The following is a 19,564-nucleotide window of genomic DNA, read 5'->3' as shown; positions in this document are numbered from 1 at the left end:
TACATCTAGAAAAATGACTAATAATTACTTATTCAACGCAAGTTATTTTACCGAACAGTCGCTTCCTGAGATTGGAAAATGTGGCTACAGAGAACAGAGAATGATCTCAAACATAACTATGCCATACAACAATTCAAATTGATGATGTCACAAATGATTCAATAACTAAACTTAGAGAACTAAGTCACTATTTTTATCTAATGTAACAGTTAAAAGATACATTTAAGATAAGATATTAGAATATTTTCTGATCTCTCAAATTACATCAGTTCAAATCATCTTCAAAAGTAAAACAAGTGTAAATATTAACCATTAAAGTTTAATGAATAAAAAGATAACATTCCTTAAAGCATTTTAAAAACATTTAAGACAAATTATTTCTGTTAACTCCCAGACTTTATATTTTACTAAGCATTAAACAGCACATTTCCACTTTTATGATCTAATCGAATCCAGAAAAGCTATCTTAAAGTGAATTTATATTATATAAATTTTAGACATTTGTGCAAAACAAATAACTGTATATCAACTATAAAAATGAGGAATTGTAAAGTGGAGAGTCATAAAGAAGGGACTATAAATGGTCGAGGCAGTTAATGCGTTGACCTATCACTCTGGCAACACGAGGATACTCAGACAGTCAAAATATCCCAAGAATTTTTTGTGGTCAATCTGTCCAGATATATCAATACCGCTCTTTCATCACCAAAAGTTCCCTTTGCGAGCCTTGCCAAATCCGTAACAGGTAGAGAAAAATAGATCCTGTTAGTATCCACAGAACAGAGTCAAAAAAGAGGGTACTACTACTTAGAAAATGAGACGATAACATCAATGATGACATTTTAAAAAATCTCATATTTGGTTTCATAAATTCTTCAGTTATATAAGAATAGTTATCTAATATATTAACTTAACAAATTAATTAATAAGAATTGATTATCCTTATTAATTAATTTGTTAAGGTTTAAAGTTAAGGTTTAGCAAAAGTCAAATGCTATTGAAACTGCAGTTTTGTTACTCAATTACCTTTAAAATGTTTAGAAATTAATTATGAGTGAATTTGAACCTTAGAAGTATTTAGTATAATTATCCTCGGACAAATTAAAAATTGAATAAGTATTCATTTTTAATCATAATTTTCACACTTAGAGAAAAATAAGACTGCTGAGTGGAATTGTTTCTAGCCAAAAATTGAGTATAACTTATTTTTGATTAACTACAAAGTAATTTAGTATGTGTAAAGTAGTTTCAACAGCATCATCTATAAAATTACTAAAATTCTAATTTAACAACCAAATATCTATAAGCCAGATTTTTCAGGCTATAATTAGGCTAATATTTAATTAATCACACCAAGTCATTTGTATGTAATGAACAGAACTAACCCAATAGTTATTACAAATACCAAATGAACAGACTTTATTGGACTATAAGGTTAAACAAGGATAGCAGTTGAAGGCCTTGCCTGCTGCCAAAATGCTTAGTAATTATTTAGCCTTATAGCCTAGTAAAAAATTCAGCTGTTTGGTATTTCTATGTAATTTCTCCTATAGATATATGGCAAAGGCTGTCATCTTAACCTAATAATAATAATAATAATTGTAGATCAAAAAATCCAGTGTGTAGATATTTGGCTATTGAAACTTCAGACTTGGTAAATATATAACTAAATCTTAATTTCTATTCATACCTCCTAAAGTATGTTTTAATAAGAGTACAATTTATTTTTATAAACACAAAAAAAAAAAATTATGTGCATTATTATTTTCAAGTGATAAATTTTAATTTATGAATTAAAAAGATAGAAGAAAGGAACGCGAGACAAAGGAACAGAATTATAAACGTCAACACCAACAAACAAAAAATACAGAAATAAAAACAATTATTCAATCAGTTAAAGCATCGAAATTTACTTTAGTCTCTATACAAATTCTCAACATAAAATATTCTTGGTGCTGTTTGTTTTCTACAATTTTTTTTTCACTACAAAAATATTTTAATTATAAATTTATTGGTCAAAATTGGATATTAAATTTGTTTCGGTATATATTAATATTCTATTTTTAATACCTCTGCTTTAAAAATAGAATACTACAGTTTCCCTTCATCTACACTTTCTCCTTCACTATTTTGACTGGAAATTTTCTTGTCTTTCTGCACTATTTATGGTGTTTTCATATGCTGTGTCTTTTCATGTTTTCATGCCAAAATGATGTCACGGAACTGATCGCTCTATCTCTTAACTGGGACTCCGAATCAATAAATGTTTCTACACTTTTTCAGATTTTAGTGTACTTTCAGCTCTGTTCAGGATGGCAACAATTTTTCAGCACCCTATATAATCAGAAGAAAAATTTCAAGGGAAGGTACATTTATTACCAAAAATTATTACCAGTCATTCCATATTTTACTCAAGGATAAATTAAAAATGATTAATTAATAGAAAATAACACTTACCTGTTTTGTAGTTTCTAGAGGACAATACACCAGAGGTCACCACTGAAAATAAGAAACTTTTAGAAATATTAAAGTATTTCAATTTGAAGATTTAATGAACTAAAAGTAAAAATGTAATTTTCATTGTCGCCCAAAATAAAATTAATAACCAGCTGAAGGATAGCAAGTATTGTCACGCTTCTCTTAAGCATGATTTACACCGCACATGAAGGGCATGAGAGGGAAAGAAAGTAAACAAGGCGAACGAAGTGAATTTAATTCGGTCTGCAAATAGTGGTGAGCGTGGTCGTGAGTTGTAGTCTCACACTTTTACCAATAACCAATACCAATACATCTCTTGTTGAGATGAAAACTTTGCTTTCATTGATTCGAACTTGCCAATATTGAACATTGTGTACTCCCACTGGCTGGCATGAAAATTTTAAACTCTCTTCAGAAGGTTATATACATTTACATTTCTTCATTAGCACTCTTCGCTTTGTTACATTTTATGTCCTTCATGCCCAGTGTAAATCATGCTCTAGTATATGACTTACTCTGCAGAAAAATTTTTTAATACAAGAATGTATTTTGTGTATGTTAATAATAAATACAGGATGATCTACTTGTAATTACTGAGTAAGAGAGAACTTTGTGTAATTAAAGCCAATCTATTTGTATATGGATATGAATAAAGATATTGTAAATCGAGGCAAAATAAATCATAGAGGTCAACTGTTGCATGCATGACACTATAACTTGAAAATTTTGTACATAGCTTTTAAATAACGTGAGGAAATTGGAAAATCTAAAGTAGTGGCAAACGTATAATTTACTTTGAATGCTTAACAGCCAAATTGCAAGACTTTAGCTGGGTGTGAAGTTTTAGAAAACTTCTTAAATATGATTCCATAATGCAATGTTATCTTGTATTTAAAAAATAGATTCTATTAGAATACCAAATAATGCTGATCTTAAGTATTGGTGTTGTTTGTTAGTCAAAAGTCTTGGGAAAAACCAGAGAGAATTGTGCCTTGAAGTAGATTTGTCATACATTCAGCATATTCAGATATTATGATTATCATTACCTTGCATTCTGTACATTTACAAGCCCATATAGCAATCAAATTGAGTAAACCAAAAAACAATTTTGATAGATGGCTTCTCCTGCAAAGTTGCATTGCATCCCATGTCATGCCATAACAATATTGCATGGACTAACGAAACCTTTAAATCACTTATGAACTTAAAGCAATTCCTAAAAACAACACTTGATGTGAAAAACTCAAACCCCTTCCTTCTTATCTAAACAAAGATCTATTAAGGATCTTATCTTGATACAATGTAATCCTTTCTTCTGCCATCACATTTAGAGAATAATATTAAAATTATCATCTAACAAAATAAAGCATTTACATTGTTGTCTCACCATAGCCTTCCTTAAAATATTCTCTTGAACAATTCATTCAATAACAATTGGAATAGGCTTAGTAGGCTCAATACTTAGCTTTCAACTTCATTAGATATGATGCAGCTTAACTTTTGCATTCTGTAGTTCTCTAAGTCAGAATCACTGGTCATCTTGCAACACGAATATTACACAGGATCCATAGAATTGTGGCTGCTGTGGAAGGAGTCCATTGTTGAAGTATTTTAACATTGACCAAAACTCTTGCATGGCAATGTAAGGACATATGTCCAGGGCTTCTCAAAGTTGCAACTGTCAACATTTGACTTACTGGGCACATTTCGTGGAACAGATATCCTCTAAATGAGCTCTAACCATGGGTAGCTGGGAAAAATTCAATTTCAAATGCTTTGGATGTAGCACAGCTTTTTTTCTTTTTTACATATCTCGAAACACGAGTCTATAGACTTATATCCTTCTTGATCGACCACTTCAATTAATGAAAAGAATCCAGTCCATAACGAGAAATGTTTACATTTGCAAGAAATGATTAATTAATGCAACTGCAATGCACAAAATCTATGCTGTGGCAGTGAAAAAAACTTAATATTTAAAACAAACACTCTCAATGCACTTAACTGTACATCCTCAAGTTATAATTCTAAATTGAATTTTGAATTGTGTTATAAATATTCAAACTTAGGAAACTAAAAATTTAACACACAAATTTTGAATGTCTGACAAAACTTAAAAACACATCTCTTATTCGCCTGAAGATGATGGAAATACATTCGTCAAAAGCACTTGGAAGAAAAATATTTGGTAACGCCGCACACACTGAGTTCTACTTCCTATCACATCAGCACTTTGAAACCATATAGCCAGCCATAATTATAACAATTGTGGGCAACTCTCACTTGCAGTAGAATCGGTCAGGGTGCAAACATCTCATCCATACTATCCATGATAGATTTTGAGTGTCTGCATTGAATTAGAACCCACAGCTTTCTAGTAGTAAGCTCATGGGAATTCATTCATCTGGTTAAATGTGTGTAATAAAGCAATATGTAATTTACCAAGTGATAATATTATATACATACTGTATCAATTGTTATTAGTATCAAACATATTACAAACAATCTTAAACACTAATCTGACTCTTAGTTTCATTATTCACTCATCAAAGTTATGAAAGGAAAATACAGTCAAACCTGTTTTTATGCGCTCTTTTTATGTGCGATTTTTATTTGTGCGATTTTTTTAATGCGAATTTTTAATTTGTGTGCGGTATAGTTGGCGACTAGTCTCGTGCGATTCGTCATGTCTCACGTTGACTTATTATAGCTAAATAAACTTATTATAGCATAAATGCACTTATTATAGTAATATTATTGCATGAATATGCGAAAAATGAAATAATTTACTTTTTAAGTCAACAAAACACCACCTAAACAAAAATATGTAAAACAGACAATAGACCAGACGATGCAGTCAAGTACTGACATCTGTTGTCAATAAATTCTATTTCGTACGATTTTGAGTTATTTTCTATGTGAGACTTTTTTTATGCGGTCCCTGTTGACCGCATAAAAAAAAATATTTTTTAAATTGTGTTGCGAAAACTATTTTTTACAGCCATTCGTGAAGTTTCGTGCGATTTTTATGCGTTTTTTTTAATGCGGTCCCTATCCACCGCATAAAAACAGGTTTGACTGTATTGATCTGGTTAAAACTAAATAAAATAAAACTTATCCTAATAAAAATAAAAGAAAGGCTATCAAATGTAAACAAACTATATATTATAGAAAATTAAATATAGAATTTTTAATATAAAAATATATTCTTTACCTCTGATGTAATCAAGAAAACATACTTTCACATTCAAAATTATATTTATTAATAGGCTAACTGTTAATACTGTAACATAATACAGATATAACTATAACAAAATATTACTATGGAATTTGAAAATTTATTACTTAATAAAACATTTTCAAAGAGGATTAATATCATCATCAGATAAATTTGTATCTTCAGAATAATATTTGAACATAATTGCCAAGATGAATGCTAAGCTCTTCTAGCTAAAAACCTAGAGTTTGACATTTTAGAAGCACTTGATAACATGACAAATTCAGATTACAGTATGCTGCTTCTGATACTGATCAAGGTTATTCATTCTGGGATCTTGCCACGACAGTTATTTTGAGTATTTTATCTTGATGAAGCATACAATTTTGGATGATTTATTTTAGAGAATTATTGTAATATGTATAGTATCTACAAAACAGCAGCTGATGCACACAGTTATCATCAACTCTCCTGACAAAAATTTTTCTTTAATGCGGAAAAGCAGCAATCCTAAAATATAAACTTGGAGAGCAGTTGTAGTACACAAAAAAAAAGTGCATAAAATACAAATAGATCTAAGTGATAGTGCATGAATTTTTGCTTCATCAAAGTATAATTATAACCTTCCATCTTTCAATCTGTTTGAAATAATATGTATGAAGTTAACAGAAATAGTAAAAATTTATGTTTCTATTTTAAAACATTGAGCTTCCCTGCAGATAATGACATACTTTCTAGCAGTAATATATTTACTCATTTATGCTGTTGTTCATTTTTGAACATTTAGTAAAAACATACATCATTCATGTAACCAGTTCTCACATATTATCAGGAGAAACAAATGCTATGCAAATGCTAAAAGATTCAAAACCGAAACTTCACTTACAAATTTTTGGGTCTGAAGATAGAATGGAGAAGTCTCAAAAAACATTTTATCCAATAAAAAATTTTCACTTCTATAATATTTTAGCATTTGTGTTTCTCCATTTATGTAACACAACTCTAACCTATTTGATCTACTGTAATTTTTTTATTTATTTATACATTTAAAATTATTTATGACAAAATATAAAGCAATCACACAATACACAATTGCTACCTCGCAAATTGAATGCCATCATCATATGTTGTGTAAACAAAGTTTTTACATTTTTCTGAACATATAATTAAATTTTGTCTACATTCTTATAACAAATAACATAATGCATATCCGTTTACTCTGAAGTAATCAGATGAAAAGAATTAAAGACAAAGATTGAAGCCTAAGGCTTATTCATCTTGATCTTGCATCTTTTTAATTATTAATTAAAAAGATCTTGTAAGAGCTGACTATTCTACTTCTGACAACCCCCTGGTCAATAAAAGATCTTTATATCTTTTATTGATCCAAGTTAGATTTATAGAATTGGATCTCGTTTGATCAACGTTACAAAGCTTAAACTACAACATTTTTATTTCTGTGTATCTCTAATTTCATCGGATTAGTTTTAAAATTTTGTTATTTTCATTCATTATTATTAAAGAAATGAAAGCACTAAACATTTTAATTAAAAAATAAATATGAATTTTTTAATTTAAATCCTCTTTCAATTTCAATTTTTCTCATTTGACTACTTAAAACTAAATAGAAATTTTAATTATTTCTTACAACATTTAATTAATTAAAGCATTGAAATGAAAAGACAAACTGTTTATTTTATATAAAAACATTTTCCTAAAAATCGTTTGTTGTATTAATTACCAGAATTTTTTAAAACTCTGTTTATAGTTTGGTATAATCAATAAAATGAAGTCTTCAGAAATGTGGACGACATCCCACTTGTCTGTAATTTAGAAAGTTTGTTGTTGAGTGTTTCAATAGGTTGTTTCTTTGTTTTGGAATTTTGCAGCCATTTTAAAATGTAACTAACTTAAATTTCAATCCATTTGTAAGACACTAACAGATGTTTGATATCTTATAGTATTAAAGCAATGCAATTTTGTACATCATCTTTATCATTTGTAAATTAAAATGTCAACTGCATTATATTTCAGTTTAATTTTTAACATTCTTGAATTTTTTAATTTCTAGTATTTCAATCTTTAATTCTTATTACTTTATTGCATTCTTACTTTATTGTTAGTTATATTCTTTTATAGATCTTCATGTATTCTGTTATCCTCTTTTCTAGCATTCTATTAGCACTTATGGAAAATTAATTATCCAAATCGTTGTTCCAGAAGAACAATTACATGAATGCTGAATTAATAATTTTATTAATTCCAGACTAAAATTTTTAATGAATCCATTTTTTTTAGTTAATCTTTATAAATATATGTTGCTCTCTCTTCTAATTCAATTCTGTAAATTCCAAATTCACTAAACTTGAAAGATTTAAATCTTCATTTTTTTTAAATTACAAATTGTATATAACCTTTGTAGTATTTTGGTCTAGGTACTAAAAATGTCTCTCTTTAATAGCATGTCACAAACTAAAATCTGACTGTGCATTCTTTTTTCTGCAATACTTTTGCTTTTTTCTTCGTAACATCTTGTATTCAGTTTCCTATATTCAGACTTCTATTACTTACCAATATTCTTTGCAGAAAACTCAAATTACTTTGTTTTCTTTCCATTAATAATAATGCCGTACTTGATCTCATAATTACATAGAGAAAATTTAGACGGTTCGTACAAAAATTTCTTTGCAAATAAAACAGTTCACTTGAATGAAAGTGCGTAAAACTACAGACCGCAACTGTAAAGAAAAAGAAACTTCCTCAACCGAAAACAATACGTATCAGTGTATTTTTCTTTATGTATTATGAAACTATATTCAATGCTATCAAAATTGATGTATGTAATTGTGTACAAAAATTCATATAAATACAATGTTAAAAACATAACTGTATCTTTAATTAAAATTTGCAAGTATTTTTGTCTAAATAATCAGACTTATTCAAGTAGTTTTTTTTCTATATTTAACAAATTCAAATGCAAGAAAGTTGCTCTTTAAATTTCAAGCATAAATAAGTCTAATTATTTGAAAATAAAAATACCTGCAAATTTTTAAAGATGTGTTATATTTTTAACATTGTATTTAGTCATTCCTGAAAATTTATTTTTATTGTCTGTTTTCTGTTTAATCTGTGATTTTAACAATATTTATAATGTTTTATGTATTATAAGTTTTATAACATATTCACCGTAAACAACAAAATGAAACAAAACTTCCTGTCTTAAAACATTGTGTAATTTATATTTTTAACTCTCTAGGAATGGAACTTCATTTATAACATGCAGATCTCTGCAGGAATGCAAAATGTGTCTGACTTCACAATCAAGGTTAGGAGAAAATTAAAACAGTACTGGGAAAATTTGTGGTAGAAAATTATTATTACAACAATAACTACTAAAATACTACAATAAAATGGAATAGCATCTTAGCTACACCTATACACATTAACAGGGAAAATTTGCTAAAATGCACAGAATATACTTTAAAAGTGAAATTGGAATGTTGTTTGCTTTTGATCAGTTTGGTTACTGCCTACTTACACAGCTATAAGGAAGGACAAGTCAGTCTGTTATTTCTAATACAGAATAGCTGCAAATTAATAAACTGCATTAAAAAACTTTTTGTAAATTGTCTCAATTAAGTAGCTAAAAGGAAGCTGTTCGATAAACAGCATTTTCCATATTTTTTATGGATATATTTTGATATTAATATTTCTTATTTTATAATAAATTTTAAATAAAAAAAACAAGGTTGCATCTCAATAACGATAACAATGAAAAAGTCAGTCAAAAACTCTAAAAAAGTTTATCATTTATCATTTTGTAAAAAATCGGTGCATTTAAATAATTTTTCAGAAAAAATTACACAACTGTCGTCACAAATTTTTTGTTTTTCAACACCAAAAAGTTTATTAATTAGTATGTGTTAAAAATAGGTCATTCATGGAATTGACTTCAATTTTATTTTTATTAATCAATGTATTATACAGTTTATAATTGTACTGTACATGCAATGCTATGACAACAACACATGCTTGAATTAAAGTGCTCTTTTTAATTAAAAATTTTTTACATAAATTTATCAGTTCGGTGGTGTGGCAAATTATACGACAGGTCGATTTAATTTGAAATTTCCAAACTATATAGTAATAATTATTAATTGGTTCATAAATTTTGTTTTTTGATATATTAGTTTGTAATAATTTTTGGGGAGATTTTGTGCATGTTAAGGGAATTTTTGGTCCTGAAAATATTCTACACCCAATTGTTTGAGTTTTGTAACCATTTTTAGGAATGCATTCCATCTTTCAAAAAAAAAAAAAAAGGAATTAAACTGTAATTCAAATGTAACAGAACTGTACAGCAATTCCTTTATCTAACGTATCTTTTATATGAAGGTAAGATTGCCATATAAAATGTTGATCTTCTAATAATAAATGTTAATACATTCAAAAATTATGGTAATAAAAATCTGTGTGTCTTCAAAGCAAAACTATTGAGTAACAACATCTTTTATAAATAACAGAGTAAGTAAAAGTAATATAAGCTTTGAAATTATTTACAAAAGAAAATAAAACTTTCTGGGAATACTAATAAAGTACTAATCATTCCATTTAATCTCACAATTTGTAAATAAACTTATAAATTTTGTATGCACATTTTAAAATATAAATTATTATTAAATCTATTTTATATTAATTAATTCTTAATAACTCAATCTAACAAAAACTTAGTTATGAAATTACTGCGTGCTATGACCGTAATTATTAAAAGTTGCTCTCCCGAAAATTTAAGAGAAATTAATTCAGAAATAATTATCATCATCATCAAAATACTTTTGAAATTTTAATTATGCAAAATGTGAAATTTTATAATTTAATCTCTTACTGTGGAATAAATATTTATTATTAGCCTACTTCGGTGTTTTCCGTTAGGGTGGGCTTGGCAAAGTCACAAAGGAGCCTGAGAAAATAAAAATTTTCGATTAATTTAGAACAATTTTGACAATAAATATAATTTTTTTTAAATTATTACTTTAAAAATGATTATTGCCACTTATGGAACAGCTTATAAAATTTATCATTTAACATTAATATTGTATTCAAGTGGTTCTATGTACCAGATCCAACTATTATTTCATTATTTCTATAACATGTATTTATTAAAACCAAGAAATTATTTAATGAAGTATTTTTATGTGAAAGGAATAAATTATTATTTAACATTATATACTTTAAGTTAGCAATTTATGCAATTTTATAAATTTAATTGTAAAATGTTTCTAGAATAGTTACAATAAATTGTTTTCGACAAAAAGACCAGGTTCAAAAGTGAAAACATTCACCAATTTTTATTAAAATTCAATTAGAATAGATTCAGTGCAATTAGTTTTGTAATAGAAGAAACTGATTCATTTTGTTATAGAATTATATTAATAAAAAACTGTTCTTATCATACATTTCTAAATTTTCTTTCACATATGTAAAGGCTATTTTTGCACACATTCTTAATTTAAATGAACAGTTATTAGAACTAAGTTACTTTCAATATCCCTTAGAGAGGTTTCAAAAACATAAAGTGAGCATTTGTGTATGAACCTAGCTTAGTAAAGCTGTAATTCTACAATGTTTATAAATTATTACTGATGACTGGAAACTAGAAGTAGACAATACTGCCATCTTTTACATTTACTAATTTAGAATATCTAGAAAAAAATATTGACTCAAAACTAGAAAAAACAACTCCAGTGATGCAAACAAAAAAGCAATTAGAGGAGTCAAGACTTTAGTATTTTAAAAATACAGGTTTTATTTGTTTTTTACTTTATGCACAGATAATATATTATTTTCATATTTAAAATTTAAAAATATCTGTTAATATGTTTTAAAAAATATTGAAATATGTCGATGTTGGTCTGTGACATTCAAACAGTTGTGTACAAACATTTACTCTAAATTATCAGATCATCAAATGTAGATCTGAAAATGGGATTGAAAATCCCAAAAAGAACTTAAACTGAATAAATAAATATCTTGACTCCTTTAATCACTCAAGTTTTTTTTCTTACAAAAAATATTGACTTGGAGCAAGGTTCAAATCATGCATTTCTGACAAATTTGACAAATTCAATACCAATTATTCCATGTAATCATTGCTTCCAGCTACATATGTAATTTAAAATACCATACAACCGTTGTGTTGGCCAAACACACATTATACATAGTACCTCTAATTTATAATAAAAATTGTAGAATTATGCAAATAAATCTAATGGAATGCAGCTTCTATTTAGATGTAATAAGAGCTATTATTCATTTTTATATGTATTTCCTCAGTCTTTCATTAATCCAAACCAAAGACTACTCAAAGATTATACACAAAATATACAGCATAAAGCAATAATCTTATTTTCAAAACCATTATAAAGTTATCAAAATAAATAAATATTCATATTATTTTAGCTACTTCAGAATAAAACTATGCTATATTAATTCAAATGTTATCCAAATTTTTCATTTGTAACAATTCAAACACATTTTCAGCTTCAAAGATTTAACATTAATGTACTAATTAATGTATTAATTTTCATGTGATTCTATTTACATCACTAATTTTGCAGAACTCTTTCATTAATCTTTCATTAATCAGTGTTACTGAAATTTGATTTCATTATTTACTATCTATGTTTATGTAACAGTGACCCAAATAAACAAAAGTGCTTCAAATGTAATCAATGTTTTCTCTTAGCCACACAAATAATTTATAATTAGAATTATTATAAGAAAAGCATAAACATAAAATAATGCTCCTAATTAACTTTCATAAATAAAATACGATGTATAATTTAATAAATCGGCGAAACGTTTCTAAAATTCTCAGAGAATTTATATAATTTTATTGCATAAACTAAATTTCATCATTTTAAAAACACCAAGCTACACCTTTATTCTATAAAGAGATGTTAATTTGCAATATTCACTGAAAATGCAATATATGTGGAAAGACAGAATAAATAAGCTAGAGATGGTTAATGCAAAGATGAATGGGAAAGAGAATGGAAGTATAGTATGAAGCTCTTAGAGTATCCTATTAATATTTTAGCATAGATGAGGTGTCTGAAATGGAAAATTGATAATCTAAAGCAATGACGTTGAAACATTTTAACAGTGCAACCCCAAGGTAATTTTCCGCAACCCCAAATGGGGTCGCGACCCATAGATTGAATACCACTGATCTAAAGGATTAACTAAATGAAAAACCTAGCTATTGAAATATAACAACTTAATTTTGAAAATTTTGCTTATTAAGCTGTACTATATATATATATAATGCAATTTTAACTGTAATTTTAAATGCATGTAAATCTGGTCCTTAATTAAGATTCTTCTCTCATAATACTAGTTCCTACTATATATATATATATATATATATATAATGATAATTTTACTTTATAAATCTTTTATTTTAAGATATAAATTGTACTTATCGATTAAATCATCTCTCTAAATCTAGCAACTAGCATTATGAAAGAATCTTACTTAAGGACCAGATTTATATGCATTTAAAATTACAGTATATGTATATATATGCACATATAAAAATGCCAGATATATGCACTTTAAAATGCCTGAAATGCACATTATGCATGTTAAAAACACCAGTAACATACTCTAAAATTTGTAGATTGAAATGCATATTTACAGTATTTTACTTCTGACTGCAATCCTACTAACATCTATTACATTACACTTTTTAGGTGGGAAGGGATAAATGTAGGACAATAAGTAACACTAAAGGATTTTAAAATTATGTCATCATAAAATGTGTATTTGAATTTCATGCAGGTGTGTAGACAAGTCAGTTACAAATAAAATTACATGTTCTATATAATTTTATGATTTTTTATGCTATCTAATCAGTCATTATTGAATTTACATCGATATATACAATTATTTGTAAGATGTTTGAGGATGGCTGGATTAACCTATTTTCCTCATCCTATACTTACATCACTAATCTAAAGTACTTTTATATTTTTGTTTATAGCCTGTACAAATGATGAGAGTGAGTAAAAAAAAAAAAACTCTTATTAGTGAGGTTGCGGCCAAAGTTTTCAATGTGAAAACATGTATGTCGGACGTTCAGCGCTGCCTTCCTATAAGCCTATAAGTTTGACAATGGTGTTTGGAATGTTAGTGGAATCATGCTCGACATTCCAAATGCCATTGTCAAACTTATAGGCTTACAGGAAAGCAGTGCTAAACGTCTGATGTACACATTTTTGCGTTGAAAACTTCGGCCACAACCTCTCTATCAACTAATTATAAATTTAGTGTCAAAGTTGATACTAATGTTTGATTCCTAACTGATATCATGAACTCTATAAAGTTAGTTTCATTACAACTAAATGTTACCTGTGATCCATTGCTGAAAAGTTTGAATTATTTGCTTGTTGCACAATTCTCAAATTACTAAAAGGATAAGGTAAAAGAATAACTTGTGCTGTGTAAAGTACTAGATATACATCAAAGTACAACAAACTAGATATTCAGATTTTTTCTCAGTTATGTTAGCCACAGAAAAATACTATAGCTTTTCTTAGTTTGAACTTGCAATTTATAAAAAGTCACATTGTTGAATTTATTTGTGGATTATGTCTGAAATTAGAATTGATGTGCTCAATATAATTGATGGATGGCTTTAAAAACTAAGTAAAATTTAATAAAGAAAAAAAGATAATTTTATGTGCAAGTCCAAACTCTGACAATCAGCATTGTAAGATGGTATAACATACTTTCTTTACTGATCCAAGGCAGAAATACCTAGAATTTTCTTACAATTCAAACATCCAAAAATACTTAGAATTCTCTAATTTTATCAAATGTACAAATTTTTATAATTCAATATAATATAAAGTTTAAAAATTTTAGATTTACATGAAGGTTTACTGTTTGTAATCATTTCATATAATTCACAATAAAAATGTTTGGGTCTTTCCACAATAAATTGTTATAAAAAGCTATACATTCCATAATTATTTAAATAATTAATTTTTGGTCTAATAAAATTGGTAGATTTTAATTAAACAAATCTTATTTTCACTTAAATTTTGATTTAATCTTTATAATAAATCATAAATATAAAACATAATACTATTTATACACAAACTATTATGCATCACTCTATACAAGAGGTGCTAAAACTTTTCAATTGATGGGTCAAATTGCACCTAAGTTGTAGGTAGACAGAACACAAATATTTTGTATATTCTGTACACTTTTACAATATACAAAAGGTAGGCCTATTTCTGTCATTTTGTAAATGATGTGTCAAATACATTTGAAGGACAAATTAGCATTTGTCACAAGCTGGATTTAGCCCAGAGGCCATAGTTTGGATGCCACTGTCTTGAAGTTTAAATCTATTAGAATTACATAAGCATTTGTAGAGGAAGTCTTTTTAAATTTATTAATTATTTACATTAGTATCTGATGAGGAGAAGTAACTCTAAATTCCTTGAAAAACATTCAATGCAGTATTTATGAATTTAAAATCATGATTTCTTTAATAAAATAAAATTTTAATGAAAACTAAATTAAAAATTAAATTGTAACATACATAATAACTTGACATAAGTAAGAAATGTATTAGTATGTTCCATAAATCACTTACATAGTAAAAACAATTGTACAAAATAATAATCTAACAACAAAACATTAATTAAAAATAAAACTTACAAACCTTATTGCACTTTACATATGATTTGAAAACTATTATGTTACTAATGTTTTCGATCCACTTCTAGAACCTCCCTTAGATAGAATCTTCTAAAACTGACTTTCCAGCATTAGTAATGTTCTATTTTTCTAGAACACTACTAGCACCAGAAAGAGTAAATTTTAGAAGGTTCTACCCGTGGAAGGTCCTAGAAGTCAACCAAAAATATTAGTAACATAATAGTTTTCAAAGCACGATAAGGTTCATAAGTTTTATTTGTACAAAATAAAAGTACATCACAAAAAAAGACCAACTCTGCATCAACAGTAAATTTACAACCTCCAAAAAAATTTCTTACATTGCAAAAAGTCTTATCTGCAATAAATTTTTCATTTTAAAAGTTCAAATGCAATCACTCTTATATATTTTTTTATATATGAAAGGTCCCACATTTAAACAGCCTAATTATTTTTCCAAAAAACAATCAGTATGAAAGCCATCACATTTCCTATAAGCTCAGCGTTGGAGATTGAAGATACATTCCTGAAACTAGTTTAAACTACAAAATATTAGATTGAGACAGCTAATAAAAAAAAAACATATTTCACACAAATGTAACAGAAAATTGATGTCAGTCATAAAAGTAAAACTCATAAAACAAATAGTCCTAAGTCTACAGTATTTACACTTTAACTATACTTTCCCTAATATCTATACTAATATCCAAATACTATATTGCTTTCTTACAACTTTCTAGATCCAATTATAGCCAAAAATAAATGATTCTAGAACTATTTTTTCCTATCTTTTCAGTAACGATAAAGTAAAACAGTATAAGGAAAGAGTGATAAATTATAAAAATATTCAGGAAGGGTGGAATGCTATATCATATAATTATGAAAATAAAAAAAACTAGGTTAAAATGAATGTAGGTGGATAAAATAAAGGTAAAATAAGAAAAGATTAACAAAAAAAATGTTATTATTTAACAACCTGAATATATCAAAAATAGCCAAGAAACAAAACAACACTAGAATTAAATACAAAAATAAGAATGGCATCATTAATAAAACTAAGAATGACAAGCAAAAAATCCAAATATTTAACTTGAGAAACCTTCAATATCCAGCATTTAATTTTTGCATGAATGACTTATTTGGCTAATTTAATTAGCCATCACTTGGTTCTAACTATATACTCTATAAAATTGTAAAATATCAATTCAAAAATTATTCATATCTATTTTCTAGAATTCTATAGTTTATGTAGTTAGAACCTGCTGATGGCTAATTAAAATAGTTGAAAATGTTGGTAAAAATATTAAATTCTGGATATTAAATATTTAGCTTCCCAAATTGATTTCATCCAATAAATTACTTCCAATATTTAATAATACATAAAACAGAGATAACAAAAAAAATAGTAGCTAGAATATACTACACTAGCTTTTACCCGCAACTTCGCCCATGCAGATTTTGCAAGCAAACACCATTTATATTCAGTATTTCAACAACCATAGTAATTGTTATATAACACCTACCACTGAGAATGATGAGAATTGCTGAGAATCAAACAAGCTGTCTTCAATTTGATCAATTTTCTGGAACATTTACAATCGTTCTATAATTGAACAAATATGCAATAACAAATTCGAATTTTAAACAATTCGAACATTTGGTTAAAAAATCAAAATATATGAAAATATTTATAACAATGTCTGAAATGTTATCAATTTAGTACACCTAAGTACTCAATGAAGACTAAACGTAGTTGAAAACAAAAAATTGCATCTAAAATATTACAGTAGAAGCCATTCTTCAGGTTAAGACTTAAACCTTTCCCTCTCCCTGGCGGGGGGGGGGGTTTCGAAAAATCCCTTCTTAGTGTGCATTTTTATGACATACCCTAACTGTGTACCAAATTCCACATCTTTAGGTTCAGTGGTTTGCTCTTAGGGCAATGATGAATCAGTCAGTCAGTGAGGACAAGTAATTTTATATATTTAGATATACAAATAAAAGTTACAATATGAGAATGATAGAAACAAAGTTGATTTTAAGACAAGATTAAGAAATGTAACAAAAGTTCTTGATAATGACTAAATTTGAGAAGTTAAAGTGCATATTTTCTTTAAAAAAGTGCTCCTAAAAACATATAAAATAAAACCATCATTCTATTGTGCATAAAAGTATAAATATTGATATCTCAAGAAAATTATAGAAAATTTGAATCAGTCACTTTCAGAATTTGACCTATACATTCCAAAGTTTACATCTTAAAGCCTGATGAGTATATATAGACATACCAACTATCGCCTGAATGATCGGGCTAAAATTTGGCTAATTAAATGATTAATATAAAGCAATTTGTTACTAGATTATATGATTAATATAAATTGCTTTATATTAATCATTTAATTAGCCAAATTCTAGCCCGATCATTCAGGCAATAGTTGGTTGTATCTCCAAAGTTTACAAACAGAAAAGCATTTTACTTGCATACACACAGTTATTCTATATTCTCCATGGTCAGAACAGACAGAACAAGGAAAAGAAAGTCTCTGAACTCTGAAAACAATCTCCCTACATCAACAGATGTGAGAGCAATATATTTGGTTTTCATGAAAAACTCCAAGCTTTTGTGACTAAAAACACTGAGAATATTCTTAAAACAAATCCATCCAACTAGTTTTCGGCATGTTTAAAAATCTTCATCAATCTTATAAACTAAACTGTACATGAATTTGTATGAAAGAACACTGTACAGTTCCTTTAACATGGCTTCCTGTTTCAACAGACTCAAGTTTCATTGCAACTACCAAAGATTTTTCATCCAGTTTATCAATGAATGGTCATGTGGATGAGAAATTTTAGGCATAAAAACAAGTCTTTTGAATCCTTGTGCTCTGCCTGGTTTACATGGTGTTTGGCCAAAGCATGTAATCAAAACCTTTTCATATTTGAAATGAAATCACTGGCCAAGAAAATTTTGCTATAATTGCTTCACATACCCTGTTAAGACAATAAGCAAGACAAGTAATACATCTCAAATTCAGATATCAAAGTTACAAGTAATCAAGATTTTTCATACAGAATGGCAGAGTTCCACAATCTGGCACATGTATCACTGAAGGTCTGCATAACAGTTGTGGAATTTGTCTTTTCTAATTTGTAAACAGTTAACAGCATAAATTGTATTGGCTCCCCTGTTAACAGACCAATATGAATGTACAGCATTATCTTTTTACTACATCAGTTATTTCTTCCAAAATTTAAAAAAAACTAGGCTGTTTCTTACTATCTCCTATATATATATATTTTTTTGAAAGTCGCTTTAAATGCAGGCTGCACATAGCTTTTCCTTAGCATGCTTCATTGAATGATTGGCATACTTTTCTAGAATGTTTCTGAATGCTGGATAACAAGGTAAATCACCTTGTTAAAAGCAATCTCTGAACCTATTAAAAGCTGCAGCCAGTTCACAAAAAACTCATTCTTCTTTCTAGCATTGTCCTTTGCAGAATTTACTGATGCCAAAATAAAACTCTGTCCCTTCTTTTTGTTCTTCTTTCCCTGTTAGAAAATGTTTTATATATTTAATGCTATTGTATTTGCATTTTAATGTTAAAAAGCATCTCTCTTACTAAACATATGCATATTTAATGAGAGAGATGCTTTTCATCCACATTTATTGTTACGTCACACAGTTTACATCTCAAAATACAGTAGAGTCCTGCAAACTTAATGTTGATTGAGAAGCTGATGAGTTAACAACTTTTATGACATAGCGATGATGCTAATATAAATAATGGGATTTTCATAAAGGTATCATATGTGCAAATTCATTTACATATTACCTACATACCAATAGTGACTACTTCTATTTACAGTTAGATTTTAATTTAAAAAATATTGGCTATTCAGTGACTACTTTTGAGTCAATGATATATGAATAATGGTATTTTACAGTGGCACTTTGAAAAAAGGGTTATATTCTTTGTTAAGATGTAGAATTGATGCTACTATCAAGTGTTGCCAGTAAATAATAACAACTTATTTGATCCTAATGTTAAGCTGTAGAGATAGTAATTAGTTCATATGTACTTTTTGAACAACACAACAAGCTTTATGAAATGTCAAATTATTGAAAGCCAA

The 19,564-nt window shown here is 27.6% G+C and overlaps 1 protein-coding gene across 14 annotated transcripts in view; it reads right to left on the bottom strand.

Moving 5' to 3' along the window:
* LOC136977578 (CUGBP Elav-like family member 2) overlaps positions 1 to 19,564 on the bottom strand; it is an 84,514-nt gene that overhangs the window by 44,194 nt on the left and 20,756 nt on the right. For 7 of the 14 annotated variants that reach the window (XM_067273083.1, XM_067273092.1, XM_067273093.1 and 4 more), the window contains exons 2-4: positions 10,581 to 10,655; positions 2,458 to 2,499; positions 2,071 to 2,334 (exon numbers count right to left, since the gene is read on the bottom strand). The exons of 1 other annotated variant lie outside the window; for it this stretch is intronic. In XM_067273083.1, coding sequence (XP_067129184.1) covers positions 2,071 to 2,108 — 38 coding nt within the window. In that variant the 5' untranslated portion in view covers positions 2,109 to 2,334; positions 2,458 to 2,499; positions 10,581 to 10,655. The remainder of the gene's footprint in view (positions 1 to 2,070; positions 2,335 to 2,457; positions 2,500 to 10,580; positions 10,656 to 19,564) is intronic. 6 more of the 14 variants (XM_067273084.1, XM_067273087.1, XM_067273088.1 and 3 more) reach the window with 6 other exon arrangements.

Source organism: Centruroides vittatus, unplaced genomic scaffold, assembly GCF_030686945.1.
Source record: "Centruroides vittatus isolate TY-2023 unplaced genomic scaffold, ASM3068694v2 contig_461, whole genome shotgun sequence".
In the NCBI taxonomy this organism is placed as follows: domain Eukaryota; kingdom Metazoa; phylum Arthropoda; class Arachnida; order Scorpiones; family Buthidae; genus Centruroides; species Centruroides vittatus.
Note: the sequence above shows the minus strand (reverse complement) of the source record. Positions and strands in the feature narration are given on the sequence as shown.